General features: G+C 34.6%; 1 protein-coding gene and 1 long non-coding RNA gene across 2 annotated transcripts in view; one reads left to right on the forward strand and one right to left on the reverse strand.

The window, feature by feature from the left end:
* LOC116661102 overlaps positions 1–8,544 on the reverse strand; it is a 122,759-nt gene extending 114,215 nt beyond the window's left edge. The window contains exons 1-2 of the long non-coding RNA XR_004316843.1: positions 8,345–8,544; positions 2,887–3,116 (exon numbers count right to left, since the gene is read on the reverse strand). This is a non-coding gene — a long non-coding RNA (uncharacterized LOC116661102). The remainder of the gene's footprint in view (positions 1–2,886; positions 3,117–8,344) is intronic.
* Positions 8,545–16,469: 7,925 nt separating this feature from the next.
* Positions 16,470–18,135, forward strand: LOC102523909 (PC4 and SFRS1-interacting protein-like). Its single transcript, XM_032472337.1, is given in 2 exon segments — positions 16,470–17,531; positions 17,533–18,135. Coding segments are annotated over 2 exon segments (1,026 nt in total). The 5' UTR covers positions 16,470–16,695; the 3' UTR covers positions 17,723–18,135.
* Positions 18,136–18,415: the final 280 nt, after the last annotated feature.

An 18,415-nucleotide genomic window follows, 5' to 3' on the forward strand; every position in this document is an offset into this window, starting at 1 on the left:
GAAAAGACAATCTCTTCAGCAAGTGATGTTGGGAAAACTGGACAGCAGCATGTAAATCAATGAAGTTAGAATACTCCCTCACACTATGTACAAAAATAAATTCAAAATGGCTTAAAAAGTCAAATATAAAGCAAGACACAATAAATCTCACAGAAGAAAACATAGGCAAACATTCTCTGACATAAATCTCAACAACGTTCTCCTAAGGCAGTCTACTCAGGCAAAAGAAATAAAAGCAAAAATAAACAAATGGGACCCAATTAAACTTACAGCTTTTGCACAGCATAAGCAAAACAAAATGACAAGCTACGAAATGGGACAAAATATTTGCAAATGATATGATTCACAAGGGCTCAATTTCCAGAATATATAAATAACTCATGCAACCTAAGAACAAAAATCAGACAAACAACTCAATCCAAAAATGGACAGAAGATGTAATCAAGCAATTCTCCAATGAAGATATACAAATGGTCAACAAGCACATGAAAAAAGTGCTCAATATTTCTAATTATCAGAGAAATGCAAAGTAAAACTACAATGAGGTATCACCTCACACCAGTCAGAATGGCCATCATTAAAAAATCCACAAATGACAAATGCTGGAGAGGCTGTGGAGAAAAGGGAACCCTCCTACACTGCTGGTGGGAATGTAGTTTGGTGAAACCATTATGTAAAATAGTACAGAAATTCCTCAAAAAACTAAAAATAAATTTACCATATTATCCAGCAATTTCATTCCTAGGCATGTATCCAGAGGGAACTCTAATTTGAAAAATACATGCACCTTAACATTTGTAACATCACTATATAGAATAGCCAAGACATGGAAGTAACCTAAATGTCATTGACAGATGACTGGATAAAGAAGTTGTTGCATATTCATACAATGGAATATTACTCAGCCATAAAAAATAATGAAATAATGTCATTTGCAGCAACATGGATGGATCTAGAGATTGTCATTCTAGGTGAAGTAAACCAGAAAGAGAGAAAAATACCATATGATATCATTCATATGTGGAATCTATGGGGGGAAAAAAAGGGAGGGACACTAATGAACTAATCTATAAAACAGAAACAGACTCTCAGACATAGTAAACAACCTTATGGTTACCAGGGGGAAAGGAGGTGAGAAGGGATAAATTTGGGAGTTTGAGGTTTGAACATGATAACCATTATATGTAAAAATAGATTAAAAAAAGCATGTTTCTTCTGTATAGCACAGAGAACTATATTCAATATCATGTAATAACCTTTAATCAAAAAGAATATGAAAATGAATATATGTATATGCATGCCTGACTGGGGCATTATGTTGTGCAGCAGAAATTGATGCATTGTAACTGACTAGACTTTAATTTAAAAAAAAAAGAGGTTAATTTTCCTTGAAAGAGATTTAAATAATTAAAAATTAAGTCTAAATTTACCCAAGTAATTATCATTCTTGGTGGTCTATCTTTCTTTGTACAAAAATGATTTCCATCTAGTATCATTTCTTTGCTTAAAAGACTTCCTTTAACATTCCTTGAAATTCAGATTTGTGGTTGAATTCTTTCAACTACTGGATGTCTGAAACTGTCTTTGTTTCACCTTCATTTGAAAAAAGAATTTTGATTAAATAGTACTAAATTGATTGGTTTTTTATTTGAGTACTTTAATCATATTGTCCCACTCTCTTTCAGTGTGCATAGTTTCTCACAAGAAATATTCTGTTATCTTTATCTTGATTCCTCTATATTTAACATGTTCTTTTTACTCTGCTTGCTTTTAAGATTTTTTCTTTATCACTGATTTTAATTAGGTTGATTATGTTTTGCCTTGATATATTTTTACCCATGTTTCTTGGGTTTTATTTAGCTTCTCAGATCTCTAAGTTTATTGTTTTAAACAAATTTGGACTATTTTTAGGTACTGATTTTTTAAAATTATTTCTGACCATCACTTCTCAAATATTTTATCTCTGTGTTTCCATTTGATAATTTCTATTGCTACATATTTTTCTGCAATGTCTAATCTGATATTAACACTATCCCGTGTATTTTTAATCTAATTTTAATTTCCATTTCTATAGAGTTACGTTGGGTCATGTTTAGATCTCCCATGTCAATATTGTAAGTGTTCAGTCATTCCTTTAGCTTCTTAAACATATAAAATAGAGTCATAAAAACTTTTAATGTTATTGCCTACTCATTTTATCAGCTAAGTCATTTCTGTGTCAGTTTGAATTGATCAACTTTTTATGCATAGGTTGTATTTTCCTGATTCTTTGAGTATCTGTTAATCTTTGATCAAATGTCAGACACTGAATTCGATCATATTTGGTGCTAGATCTGTCTTATTACTTCTATACATATTCTTGAACTTTAACCTGAGACAGGATTTAAAAAAACAGGGAAACAGTTTGATCCTTTTAGGTCTTGCTTTTGACTTTATTAGATGAGACCAGCCAGACCTGTGTTTAAACAAGGTTAATGTTTTCTCAGTACTAATGTGATCGTGCTTTGTCCTTTATCTGATGTACTGTGGATTATGAAATATTCTACTCTGGCTGTTTAGAACATATATTAGTCCTGGTTCTGTGTCAGCACTAGGTATTGTTCTTTGTAATCCTTTTTGAATGTTTCTTTCCCCACCTTGAGTGATTTTCTCATGTGTATGCATCAGTATGCAGTTGTACTCAGCAGAATACTGAAGGGAAACTATTTTCAGATCTTCAGAATTCCCTTTGTGCGCAGCTGCCTTCTTTCTGGGACTTCACATTGTGACAACTAGTTGCTGTGGCTTTTCTGGACACACCTCCCAGGCTCTGCCTCTGCTCCACTCTCTGTTTTGTGGCCTGGAAACTTTCACCAAGAAGTAAGCTTAGGCAATTGTAGGGCTCACCTGTTTTTCACATCCATCTCACGGGTTTACTGTCTTATGTTGCTTGATGCCCAATGTCTTGAATGCCATTGTTTCGTAGATTTTGTTTGTTTCTTTTAGTAGTTTTATGGTAGAGGGTAAACCTGTTCCATTTTACTCCATCTTGATAAAGAGCAGAAGTCCTCATTATTTTAATCAAATAAACTATGTGGTCACATAGAGAGCAGATTATCACTTGTGAAGATGGCAAACTGCAAAAAAAAAAAAAAAAAAAAAAACCTAATGAAAGTCTCAGTATAAAAACACCTAAATAAGCCAAAATGAGTAAAATAAAATTACAGTAAAAATTTAAGGCTCAGAAGTATAAAAAATTCACACAGACTAAAAACAATAATTTTAAGTAATCTTCAGTAATTCCTCAAGAATTTCTTATTCCCAATTCACATTTTACTTTTTTTTCCCTAAAGGAATAATCCAATCTTAGACATAATTTATAAATATACAGCATTAAAACCAAGAAAAATGTCTTAGTATATTTTACCCTAGTCAGTTCATATCTGGAGTCTTATGTTCTATTCTAGGAAGCATAGTTTCAAAAATAGCATTGACAACAGAAGCGGTTCTGGGGAAGAACTGCTAAAATAGAAGTTTACAAAACTAAGTATCTTTATGGAACAACTGAAATAATTAATGACATTTGTTTTTGATAAATATGATGTAAGAGAAATATAATATCAAGAAGGACTATGGAAAAAGGAACAGACTTAGTGAAAAAGAAAAGAACAAATGTGACTCCATTGTAGATCTGTTCCTCTGGCTTTTAACCCTGTGTCTTACTTTCTAGGCTGTCTTGCTCGCTCTGCAACTTTTTAAAAGAAATGTTGCCTTTGGCCTGAAATATACAAGAGAGCCTATTCTCAAAGCTCTGACCTTTAAGGATAGTAACACTTCTGCCCTCCTATAAAGATAACAAGTTGCAGAATAGAAAATAGCATTTGTTTTCTAATCCATGTGGACAGCTACAAGAATTCCTGCACCAAGAAGTTTGCAACAACCAACCACACCCTCTCCCCTTTTTCGTAAGTTCTGACTTGAGTAAGATGATTTTCCAAGACATTAGCCTATCATCTTTTTGGTCTGTCAGCTTTCCAAATAAAGTTGCTACTCCTTGCTCCAACACCTTGTCTCCCAATTTATTGGCCTGTTGTGTGGTGAGCAGAATGTGTTTGGACTTGGTAACATTAGTGTGTACCATAAGATACATCTAACAGCTTTTGCTCAGTATAATCATAATACACTAGCAGAGTTAACACATAGGTAAAAGATTAGGTGAAAAACATGATGGCTCTCGAAATACTCAGTTATTTAGCTGACCACATATCAAGAAAGCTATAGAGAGTATGATAGATCTTTGAAGAAACTAGCTAGACGGCCTTATAGATTCTCTTCTATCTTAGTTTCTGAGGTCCAATGTCTTGTAACCTGTGCTCTTTGATACCCAGGAGTTCTGCTGAATTCCTTCGGAAACCACTACAAGGACTAGAGGACTGCAAATGGGAAAAATGCATTCTTTTACCCACATCTGGCACTTTCAGTTCAGTCAGGGGAGCACAGGTCTTAACTGCTTTCTCTGTTGCTTTGTATTGCCTCTTGAAGAATCGGGGGGTAAAAAAGAGTTTGAAGAGAGAGTTGCATGAATAAAAAACTTCAATACCTAGAGATGAAGCCCCGTTTATTTACTTTCTAACTCTTCAGTTAGAAGTAATTCTGAGAACTTTTATATTGGAATGACATAATGCTGCAAAACCAGGAAGCTCATTTATTTTGTGGTCACTTTTGAATTGTTGCTAGATAAAAATGTCACACCTTTTACAACCTTAAAAAGTGCAATTCACATAGCACGATGAATTCAATTCTATGGTGGTATTTTCAAGAATAATTCTTTGTCCTCGATTCAGAGTAGGGAGCAAAGGATAATTTCTCTTTTTACCTTCATTACTGATCTTGTTTTTTAAAGTCACAGAAAAAAATGATGTTTATGATAAAATTACTTAAGTGAATTCAGAGCTTATACAGGGAAGATATGAAAGGAGGAATTGAATCCAATGTTGTGAAGTTGAAAACCAGTATTCTCTTCTTAAAGACATGGGAAACAGAGATCCATCTCTCATCAGTTTCTACTTCTCTACCAGTTATTTATGCTATAAAAAGGGGTATTTTTTAGCACAAGTGCTTCTGTTGATCTAGTTACTGAGGTAGTCTATCTTCTAATACATAATTTGCATCACAGCTAAAACTTCTTTACAACTACAGAAGCAAATGGACATAGGTTCCGCTTATGGATAACATAGTCCTTGTTTCAAAGTGGCTTATCAGAAATGATCACGTATGGATTCAGCATATACAGTTCAACACTCACTACTGGGAACTTTTTTCTTGACTTTTACTTCCTACATTTATCTGTTCTGTTCTTACCCATAGAGCTTTTCCAACATTCATCAGGAGGTGAATAATAAAAAATTAAGTTATCTTATAAATAGTGCTTGGGAAGCCAAGGAAAACCTGGGTTTGCAACTTTTAGTTACATGGATCTTTGGAATATGATTTCACTTATCTAAAGGTCCATTTCCTAATCTATGAAAATTTTGAGATTTAAATGGATATAAGTACTTAGGATATGAGAAGCGCTCCCTAATTTTGAGTATTGTTATTAATAATAACACTGTTTATCCTATTATTCTCATTTAAAATTCAGGAAATCATTTTTTAACATTTAAATCTGGTGTAATTCACTTGCTTTTATGACATAATGAATATACTTTGCTTTTATTTTTAGCTGCTAATAGCCAGTTTAAGATACTCTCAAATATAAACACTATATTATTAAGTTCAAAATTATAAAATTGTAAATGAAATATGCACATCTATGTGTTTTCGTATTGTTCCCTTCTGCATGTCAGTAAGTTCTTCCATGACCCCAACACACGTTTAACCAAGACGTGTCCATAAGCATGACCTATTACTCCAACTATTTCATTTCATCTCTGTCTTTTTTTAAAGTGCATGATGATGTTGATGATGAAGAATACATTTTGTAAATTTATACAACTAAAATAGCCTAAATGTTGTTAAAAGTATACATATTCACTTCCTGTTAATGCATTTCAACAGAATTGGAATAACATAGTATTGGTTTATGATATTACTTTTCTAGACCTATTTGGATAATCAGAGAATTCCTGAGAATCAATACCCATTACATTTTGGAAGATATTTTGATTCATAAAAAAAACACACCTAGAAAATAAACCGAGCTCTTCACTTTAAAACAAAATTGTGTATAGTGAGAAGCAACAGCTGTTCTTTCCCTTCTTCAAGGACAGAATCCTGAAAATGTCCCAGAACATCAACTGTCAAAGTATAAAGTACAGTGATAGAACGGGAGGTGGAGCTGACTAGTTGGATGGGGACTGAACAATAAAGCATGTTCAATAGTACACTATAGGGTTTGAATTATACCAAAGACAAGGGCAACCACTGAAGATTTCCAGAAGGAATGGAATCTGACTCAGCTTCCATTTTTGAAAGCTTACCTTGGTGGTAAAATAGAAGACAGTTTAGAGGCAGGAAATGGTTAAGCTACAACAGTAATTAAGCATGGAAATGAAGGTATGTTCTGGAAAGTAGCAGGAGTTTAAAGGAGGGCACCTATTCAAGGATTATTTACAAAGTAGCTTGAAAGGAATAAATAGGTTGGAAATAACAGAGAATGAAAAGGAGAGCAGCCAAGATGGCAGAGTAGAAGGAGCCAGAGCTCACTAAGACGTAAGTCACAATTAACTGCAGAACAACCATTGATGGAAAAGACTGGAACCTACAGAAAAGATCTCCTACAACTAAAGACATAAAGAAGGAATCACAATGAGATGGGGGTTCCTTAAAAAATGAAAAATTGAGTTATCCTTTATCCAGCATCCCACTCCTGGGCATATATCTGGAGAAAACTCTAATTTGAAAAGATACATGCACCCCAACATTTATACCATCACTATTTACAATAGCCAAGACATAGAAGCATAGAAGCAGCTAAATGTCCATCAACAGAGGAATGGGTAAAGAAAATGTGGCATACACACATACACATACACACACACAGAGACACACATACATATACATATATATACAATGGAATATTACCCAGCCACAAAAAAGAATATAATAATGCCTTTTGTAGCAACACAGATGAACCCAGACATTACATATTAAGTAAAGTAAGTCAAACAGAGAAAGACAAATATAATATCTCATATGTAGAATCTGAAAAAATGATATAAATCATCTTACTTACAAACCAGAAGTAAGAGTCACAGACATAGAAAACAAACTTATGGTTACCAAAAGGGAAACGGGGAGAGAGGAACAAATTCTGAGTTTGGGATTAACATATATACATTTCTATATATAAAATAGATAAACAACAAGGTCCTACTGTACAGCACAGGGAACTATATTCAATATCTTGTAATAACCTATAACGAAAAATAATCTGAAAAAGAATATATATGTATATGTATAACTAAATTGATTTGCTGTATACCTGAAACTAATAAAATATTGTAAATCAATTATACTTCAATAAAATAGAATTAAAAATCTTGCATTACTCTGTACAGTAATTAATTTAAGTAAGAAATATAGGACAAGGAAGAAATTTGAAGTAGTGCAAGAAATGTTTAGTTTACATTTGGACAAGCTGAGGTTTTTTTTTTTTCTGCTGGAAACCTTAAATTAAGAATACTCATCAGGCAGCTGGATACATGGATCTGGTACTCATGTGAGTATTTTGGAGCCATCAGCATTTAGTTAAGCTGAACAGAATAGTTCAGGGACAGAGTAATGTGAAAAAGGCCTAAAATAATTTTTGAAAAGTATTAATGTTTAGAAAAGAATTAAGAGTCCAAGGGATAAGTCTGAAGAATGACTACAGAATAGAACAGCAAGGAAGCTTCACAAGTGCCAAAAAAGGGATTTCTTGGGAGGGATTAATCTCCTCTGTGATGTTAAGTAAGATATAGTAAGTAAGGTCCATTGTCTTTGACAATTAGCTAGTCTTTGGCCACGATGGTGAGGATGGTTACAGGAGTGCAAGGGAAAGAGTCCAGGGAACAGAATGAGCTAAAGAGTGAACTTCCCTGTAGTCCAATCTAGGGAAGACTGGACAATTCCAAGCATAGCCGGTACATAACAGAGAGGAAGCTGATAATAAATACATTATTTAAGACTGAATAAATGTCAAGAAGAAAAATCTTTTTATTTCCAATAGAAAGCTTTGAAAGGAATGAGACATGAAGTAGGTGTATCTCAAGGGAGAAAGGTGCCATAAAAACAAACAGGCCACTTCTCTTTGAGAAACAAGGCAACTTGATTGATATAGGCCACTTCTGGGATTTTTATATTCTGAATTTTCCCCTTTACTCACTTTAAGGTAGTCCTTGGATGGCCTCTGAGATACGGTCCCATCGTCAGGCTCACCACTGGCGTCTTCCTCACAGAGGCACTCGGTGTTTTCTGTCTTGGCATAAGCAGAACTCTTCCACTCTTAGGGTTGTTCCTCATGATTTTTTGCAGGTGAAATCAAAGGCATCTCTCTTTAAAAGGGAAAAGGAAAACACAATCAGCAGTCTCTGGCACTTTAATGTATGGGATTTCTTAATAGTCAGATAAAAATCCCCCTGCCAACCATGCCAGCATCCTAAGCCAGAAATGTTGGTGAGGGCACTATGGCTAATTCTGGGAAAATCCATTATTCCTTCTCATTTCTGCCCAGTCTTTGTCAGTGCCATCTAGAAAATGCCCACATACTCCAAAGCAGTTCTGTCTTTGTATAATCTGAGGAGAGAGGTTAAGTGTATGAAGTTTGCATTTTCTGATGTAATCTGTAGAAGTTATGACAGTCATAGTAGAAACAGTACTTCTATGTCTTCTATCATTGCTACTCTTTGGGGGGTGATGTGATCGTGGCAGGGGGAACAATACCATAAAATTCCATGGGCAAAAGATCCATGATTTCCCATTTGTAAGTTGTTCTCTTTGGTAAGAAGCTGTATCAGGCAAGATACTGCAGGTAGCAAAGAGCATAAATTCAACTTAGAAGAGCTTTAGCAAACTTTATTGACTTGTATAACCCAACAATGGACAGGCAGGAGGAGGCTTGTTTTTAGAGATGCCTGGATCCAGAGACTAGGAAACTGTTTATCACACACTTACACCCCTGGCAGCTTACTGGCTTTGATCTCTTCAACTGTAAGTGAATTTTCTTCATCACCTGATAAGATGATATTAATTTGCTCTGTTCAGGAGCAAATGTTCAGGAGTTCAGGAGATACAGGTCTTCTCTCTATCTTATATCTAAGGAGGAGCTTGTGGCTCGTATATCCACCTATCCCTTGAACCAATCACTGTGTCCAGGGGGACGAGACCTGTAATTGGCCCAGCTTAGGTCATGTTCCATTTTTGGGATGGTAGTTGTAGGTCAGTGGCCACAGAAGTGTCACATGGGAAAGGTCACTGAGAGAAACCTTATCAGCTACAGAGCAACTTCTATTTGTGCCTAGTCCAAGAATGAAGAATGATTATTAATACCAATGTTAATAAAGAATGTAGGCCTTTTTAAAGATAAAAGAAACACTTGTGAGTCTAAAAATACTTGCTCCTGAAGTGGACGTCTTTCAACAAGTCGTGGTAAGACGTCAGACAAAGGCAATCTAGCTGCTAAAAAAGAGGACGCATCTGATATGGGACCAGAGATACCTGGCTTTCTACTTAGTTGACAGGTGTTAGTGAACAAATTACTTAATCTCTTTGAGCCTATATTCTCTCAATGATAACTATTATGTAGTAAAATACACAACTCATTTTTTTTAAAAATAAGGCAAATTAACAAACGTAAAAGTCTTCAAAAGATGCCTGGCCAAACAGATGCTCCATATTGTTCATTTTTTCTTAATACATCCCTGCTGGGCTAGTATGGAGACTAACAAGGCTGGGTCATTTTTCATATGTTATTGCTAAGATGATCCCACCAATATAATGAAACTTTTCTAACTTGTTCTACAGGCAGATGCTTAATAAATTCACATTGCCTTCACTAAATGTATGTGTACACAACACTGTCAGGTTTTGACCCTGATTTGAATCACATCATGTTAAGATATTTTTCATTTGAAAGACCTGCCTACCACTGCTCTCCCTGTGGATGAAAGCAAATGAAGAAAGCAGTCTTTCCACAGGCAGTACACGAGGTTATGCTTGAACTTGAAGGGTTAGATTAAGTCATGGTATTCCAGAGGCCTGGCCCACAGGATAAACGTGTATTATCTGTGTCTTAGAAGGATGTATGGTAGAGTGAGAGAACACAGACTCCTGAGTTGTTCTGTTATGAATTTAATGCCTGGTTCTGACTAGCACTAACGAGGTGACCTCGGGAAAGCTGCTTAGCTAGTTTGAGGCCCAGTGTCTACATTTGCCAAATTGGATATGCTAATAACTAACCTTCAAATAAAAAGAGTGGTAAAAAGGTGCTGAAACAAATACATGCATGACTTCTGAACCAGAATTCAGGAGAAGTTGTCAAGAGCTCAATTCCTGCAGGGAATCAGGGAACCAGGACCCCAAGAGACCTGCAGGTAACAAATAAACAGAGCCAGGCTCACAGGGTCATGAATTTTGTGCCTAGTTTGGTGTATAATTTTTTTTCTTGGTGCTATGACCTCTGATCAAGCTTCTGTATGAGTTACGAGAAGGAAGAAAGACAGCTGCTCAGCCAAGACTTGCATCAAGCTGATGCAGAATGAGAACTTGGATTTATAATATTCCAAAAGAGGAAAGCCCCCTAAACACCAATGTAGTACCTAATTTTGGACTAGGGTCAGTATCTAGATAAAGGCACTGATTAAGTCAACAGATGTGAGAGGAAACTAGGGAAAAGAAAGGAAAAAGAAAGTGGAAGAAAAGACACACACACACACACAAAACCCTCACTTTCACTCAAGGCCCATGTAGAAAGTCAACAAGAACAACAAAGTCAAACATTGTGAAGCTTTACTAGCATTCTAGTTAAGAATATGATCTCTGGATACTGAGTAGTTCTGTGTCCCAGATATTACTATTTACCTGCTACTTTAAGAAGAGTAGTTAAACTTCTTGTATCTGAATGTTCTTATCTATAAAATAGTATATACTTAATAGAGTTGTTCTATTAAATGAGTTGACATGAGTAAAATACCTAAAACAGTGCATTGCTCATGGTAGATGCTATTAAGAATTAGTGTAATACTATTTGGTTTTGAGGAAATCCATTCTGGTGTATTATTCAGTTCTTTCTACCTATATATATATATATAGATAGATAATCAGAAACTTAAAATCAGTTCACTTAGAATTCTCACAGTAAAAAAGCAAAACTAAACTTACAAACAAAATCAAAGAATAAAAATATAATAATAATAATAATAATTTATTATTATTACTCCAAAAGAAGGAAGCAAATGTGAAAAAGGGGAAGCTAGAATAGATGGGGGAAATAGAAAACAGCTAACAAGTGGACGGATTTAAAACTAACAATATTAATAATTACATAAAATATAAATGTGCTAAATCTCTATATAAAAGAGAGATACTGTGAAACTAGATGAAAAGACCCAATTATATCATGCTTACCAAAGACCCACTATAAATATAAGGTAGTCTACAAATAGGTTACAAGTCAGAGGAAGGCAAAAGATGTATCAAGTGTAGTGAGTTGAACTGTGGCAGCCAAAAGTTGAACTATGTCCATCTGGAGCTTCAGAATGTGACCTTATTTGGAATAAGGGTCTTTGAAGATAAATTAAGGTAAGGATACTGAGATGAGAACATCTTTGATTGAGTTTAGACTAAAATCCAATGATAAGTCCAATATAAGAGATAAGAATAGAAACAGAGACACAGAGGGAAAAACCATGTGAAGATGGGATTTAGAAATTAGAGTGATTTGTTTACAAGCCAAAGAATGCTAAAAATTGTCAACGGCTAATAGAAGCAAGGACAGAGATGTGGAATGGATTCCCCCTCAGCACTTCCAGATGAACCAGGCCTGCTGATGTGTTGATTTTGGACTTTTGACCTCTAGAACAGTTAAGGAGAAAATTTCTGTTGTTTTAAACCATTTGCAATAATTTGTAAGAGAGTTTCTAATAAACCAACACACCACATTAAAACACATTAAGAAAAACCTGGTGTGGCTATATATATTATTAGATAAAGTGAATTTCAGAAACAAGAATATTAGCAGGGATAAAAAAATCTATTTCATAAAAACAAAGCAGTCAACTCATCAGAGAACAAAGAATCTTACACACTTGTGTACCTAATAACAAAGCTTCAAAATACATTAAACAAAAACTAATAGAACTATAAGAAATAACAGGTAACTCCATAATAAGTCAGAGATTTCAATATCCTTTTCTCAAAAACTGACAGATGAGTAGACAGAAAATCATAAGCATATAGAGGACTTGAAAAATACAAATGACAAAATTGACCTAAATGATGTTTATAGAACATTTCATCCAGCTAATTCAGAACATTTATCAACATAAACCACATTCTGGGTTAAAAAGGATTCACATCAAACAAAATATATTCTGACTATAATGGAATTAAATTAGAAAACTATAATAGGAAGATCTTTGGAAAATTTCCAGAGAGCTAGGAACTAAATAATACACTTATTTTTTTAAAGCCTCATAGGTCAACAAATTAATCTAAAATAAGATTAAAAACTAATTTTACTCAAGCAAAAATGAGAACACAACTTAACCAGATTTTTGTAATACACTTAAAGTAGAAACTGGTGGAAAATTTAGAGGACTAAGTGCTTATATTGGGAAAGAAAGTCTAAATCAAGGACCTGAGCTTGTATATCAAGAAACTAGAAAAGACGGAATAAATGAAACACAAAATAAGTAGAGGATAAAAAACAGTAAAGATCAAATTGGAAATCAATGAAATGGAAAAACAATAGAAAAAATAATGACAACAAATGCAATTTCTTTAAGAAGATTAATATGTCATAAACTTTGTCCATATAGATAAAGAAAAAAGAGAGAAGGCATGTTACCAATATCAGGAAAACATAGTGACATTATTATAAATGCAAACAAGATATGAAGGGAATGTCATTAATAATTTTGTGTTGGTAATTTAAACAAATTTAGGTGCAATGGATAAATTCTTGAAGAGAAAAAAACATGAAAACTGGAGTTCCTGCAAGAAGTAGATGATCTTATTATCTACTAAAGGAATTGAATTTGTAGTTAAAATTTTTTCCACAAAGAAGACATCAGGCTGTGATGGTTTTTCTGGTCAATTCTAGTAGACATTAAAAAATATATACTAATTCTAAAGAAACTCATCCAGAAAATTGAGAAAACCAGCATTACCCTGATACCAAAACCTGACCAAAAGCATTACAAGAACAGAAATCTACAGACCAATATCCCTCATGAACATACATGCAAAAATTCAAGCAAAAGTTTAAACAATATAATTTAATATATAGAAAGGCTTATACACCATGATTAAGTAGGTTTTTTTCTTGCTAATACAAGGTTAATTTAAAATTTAAAAATCAATCAAAGCAATTCATCATAAGAACAAACTAAAAAAGAAAAAGCTGGTGATAATCTTCAGCATTTAACAAGATGCAAGTCCTCTTCTGAGAATAAAACAAAAATTCAACAAACTAGGAATAGAAAGCAATTTCCTAAAACAGATAAAGGGCATTCATAAAAAAATCTTCAGTTAATGATATAATTAAATTTGAACTACTGAATGTTTTCCTCCTAAGATTAAGAATGAGAGTATGTTTCCCCCAACCACTGCCTTTAACTAGCAGTTCTAGCCAGTAAGATAAGGCAAGAAGAAGAAATTAAATGCATACAGATTGGAAAGAAATAATTAAGCTCTATTTGCAGATGACATGACCATATATGTAGAAAATCAATAAACTTCAAAATAATAAGTGAGTTTAACAAGACTACAGGGAATGAGATCAATATACAAAAATCAATTATATTTCTATATAGATGCATTGAAGAACCAGACACTGAAGCAAAATTGCATATACACAGAATTAAGAACATAAAATACTTAGGGACAAAGCTCACAAACCATGTGGAAGACCTGTATACTGAAAAATACAAAACATTGCTGAAAGTTTTAAAAAATCTAAATAAGTGGAAATTTATAACTAATTAATAGATTTGAATATCCACGATTAAGATGAATATCCACTTGAACTATAAACAAAATGCTATCTCAGTTACGTCTCAGCAATATTTATGTGTTATCTGTATGCTGATTCTAAAATTTGTAGAAAAATTCAAAGTACCCAAATGATTGAAACAAGTTTCAAAAAAATTAATAATGTTGGAAAACATAAACTAACTTTTTTCCAAGACATATTTTTAAAGCCCCAGTTATCAAAAAAATTACTGGAATAATAATAGTCATGAAAAGTACAGAATCCACAAATACATGGCCAATTGATTTTCAACATTGGAGACAATGTAATTCAATAGGAGAAAAATGTAGTTCAGTTTTTTTCAAGTGGAGTTGGAGCAACTGGATATACTTACTGTAAATAATTTACCTCACAATAAGCAAAATTAATTTTAAATGAATTACTGACCTAAACATGAAAGCTAAATAGAAGACTTACAGAAAACAAAGAAGGAAATCAACAGCTTGGGATAAGCAAAAATTTCCTAGCCTCCCCAAAGCATCAAACATAAAAGATAAAATTAATTAACTGTACTTTATCAAATTCAAATCATATACTCTTTTTAGGACATTCTCAAGAAAGTGAAAACTTAACTTGCAGACTAGGAGGAAATAGTAGAAACCTAAAAATCTGACAAGGCACATTTATCTAAATACATATAAAAAGTTCTCATAAGTCAATAAGAAGAACACACACAACCCAATATTCAGAATGCAAAAGATAATGAACAAACATTTCACCAATGAAAGTATACAAATGGTCAATGAGTTCATACACAAAAATTGCTCAATATCATTAGCAATCTGAAAATGAAAGCAAAATTGCTGTGAGACACCACTTTTTACCCACAAGAATGACTGAAATTTAAAAGAACAATTCCAGGAGTTGGCAGGGATTTAGAATAACTGGGACTCTCACATATTACTGATAAGAGTAAACAGTATAATAACCTTGGAAAACTATTTGACAGTTTCTTATGAAGTTAAATAATACCCTTGGTGTGTAAACCCAGCAATGCTACATCTTGAAATTTACATAAGAGAAATGAAAACATACATCCACAAATACACTGGTATGTGACTATTCAGAACAGTTTTATTCATAATGGTCCTGAAATGGGAAAAAAGTTCAAATAATTTATTTATACAACATATACTATATATACTAAGTAAACTATTCAAATATATATATAGTAAAATATTATTCAGCATTATAAGTGAACAAACTTCTGCTACATACAATATGGATGAATCTCACATTCTCTGAGAGAAAGAAGCCATTTATGTAATATTTGGGGGGCATGCACATCTAATATAATCTAATAGGAATTAAATCAGTGGTTGCTTATAGCAGACAGTGAAGGGGGAGTGTAATTGCAAAAGGGCATGATGGAACTCTCTGAAGAGTTGTAAATGGTCTACAATTGGATTAATTGAGGAGATGAGTATTTTGAGTACATGCATTATCAAAAATCATTGGCTTGTGCATTTAAAAGTGTGATTTTATTGTTTATAACTTATACTTTATTAATTTTAAAAATATACTAGAATAGAAAAGAATGATGAACTCAGAATTTGGAATAATGTTTGTCTTATGGCAAACGATGGTGGGAGAAAGCACAGAAAGATACAGGTTATTTTCGAGATCCCCTTTTTGTTAAGGGAGTTGATTCAGAAGTGCTCATGTTTGAACACGGAGAGGGTTAGGGGTCTGACCCTCGTGCTACTAAAAATCTGTATATAACTTTAGAGCTGGCCCTCTGTATCTGGAATTCTGCATCCACAGGTTCAACAAACCCTGGATCTTACAGACTGTAGTACCATTTATTGAAAAAAAAAATCTGCAAAGAAGTGGACCTGAGCAGTTCAAATCTATGTTTTTCTAGGGTCAACTGTATTACTAAAAGACAATAAACATACACATAAAATGCTTGGGCCGTTGTTTAAAGATGTGAGGAACCAAGGACTATAATTAGTGTAATTCTGGTAGATTAAGGTCCAGAAAAAAAATAAATGCGTAAAATGTTAGATCATGAAAATAAATGAAAAACAAATTAATACAAAATTAAAGATAAAGTTATTGATCTATTAGAAGAAAATATAATAATTTAATAAATTTTATTGGTGAAAAGACCTTGTTAACTAATGTGCACAATACAAATTAGAAAAAAGCAAATTGTGAGCAGCGCGGCGGCGGCGGCGGCGGCGGCGGCGGCGGCGGCGGCGGCGGCGGCGGCGGCGGCGGCGGCGGCGGCGGCGGCGGCGGCGATGATTTGGGGCCGTTGAGACGCCTCTGTGGCAGCTGGTGGCTCCGGTGGCTTGCGTGGACTCGAGCAGAGGCGGCTGGCCGGCCACCGCAGCCTCTGCGCCCGCGGCCCTGGCAGGCGCGTCGGGACACCGCAAGGCATCCACCCCTCCCACCCCTCCCGCCCCTCGGGGGACCTGGGTTCCTGTCCTCCCCCCTTATCTCCTTCCTGGGCTTCGGACCTCCAGCCTCGTCCCCGAAACATGACTTGCGATTTCAAACCTGGGGACCTCATCTTCGCCAAGATGAAAGGTTATCCTCACTGGCCAGCTCGAGTAGATGAAGTTCCCGATGGGGCTGTAAAAACACCAACAAACAAACTACCTTTTTTTTTTTTTTTCTTTTTTGGAACTTATGAGACTGCTTTTTTAGGCCCAAAGAATATATTTCCAAAAAATATATATATATATATATATATATTTCCTTACTCAGAAAATAAGGAAAAGTACGGCAAACCAAATAAACGAAAAGGTTTTACTGAAGGTTTATGGGAGATAGGTAACAATCCGAAAGTGAAATTTTCAAGTCAACAGACATCAACTAAACAATCAAATGCATCATGTGATGTTGACATTGAAGAAAAGGAAACTAGTGTTTCAAAGGAAGATACTGATCATGAAGAAAAAGCCAGCGATGAGGACGTGACTAAAGCAATTGACATAATCACTCCAAAAGCTGCCAGAAGAGGGAGAGAGAGAAAGGCAGAAAAACAGGTAGAAACTGAGGAGGCCGGAGTAGTGGCGGCAGCAGCAGCAGCATCTGTTAATCTGAAAGTGAGTACTAAAACAGCTACAGAAGTCAAGATTCCAAAACCAAGAGGCCGACCCCAAATGGTAAAACATACCTGTCCTTCAGAAAGTGACCTGGTAACTGAAGAAGACAAAAGTAAGAAAAAGGGTCAAGAGGAAAAACAACCTAACAAGCAGCCTAAAAAGGATGAAGAGGGCCAGAAGGAAGAAGATAAGCCAAAAAAAGAGCCAGATAAAAAAGAGGGGAAGAAAGAAGTTAAATCAGAAAGGAAAAATTTAGCTAAAACGGGTTACTTCAAACTCTGATTCTGAAGAGGAAGGAGATGATCAAGGTGAAAAGAGAAAAGGTGGAAGAAACTTTCAGACTGCTCATAGAAGGAAGATGGTGAACGGCCAACATGAGAAAGACGCAGCAGATAGAAAACGCAGGCAAGAGGAACAAATGGAAACTGAGCACCAGACAACATGTAATCTACAGTAATAAAAAATGTATCTAATTTTGGGCTCAAAGCATTAATCCAGTTACTGAAAAGAGAATACAAGTGGAGCAAACAAGAGATGAAGATCTTGAGACAGACTCATTGGACTGAAATCCCCCCTCCCCCCTTCATGGAAGAATGTTCCAGATTCTAAATTGAGGACTTCATTAATGGCATTATAACTGTGTTATGGTTGTTAAAAAAACATTGCCTGTAAGGTACACACTACATACTAAGGTCGGCCATCATTCCTGTTAAGTTTTTTACCAAGCTTAAAATGAAGCTTTGTGTTTGAAAGTGATAAGCTCAGCCTAAGATGGTGGTTGTACAGCCTAAGATGGTGGTTGTACATTATTTCATTTAGAAAATATAAAAATTCATTTTGTTTTGAAGCTCGGTGATAAAACTGGAATAGCTATTATACCCTAGAGAATGAGGCAGTTGTGCCCTTCCCTTGACATTCCTTTGTTGTTAATTCTTTATCATATTAATAACTGGTTTTTTCAGTCCTGAGAGATTAAACAGTAGACTTGTTAAGAAAACAATAATGAAACTGTAACCAAAATTGTAAACTTTAAAAAAGAAAATTGCTATTTGATTATATTACATTTTAAAACCTCTGTAGGATAGAAAAACATTACCAGAGTTGAAACACAGGCACCAAGATAGCAGAAAATTACTTATTTGCAAATGAA

The sequence above is a fragment of the Camelus ferus genome, chromosome 33 (assembly GCF_009834535.1).
Source record: "Camelus ferus isolate YT-003-E chromosome 33, BCGSAC_Cfer_1.0, whole genome shotgun sequence".
Taxonomy (NCBI): domain Eukaryota; kingdom Metazoa; phylum Chordata; class Mammalia; order Artiodactyla; family Camelidae; genus Camelus; species Camelus ferus.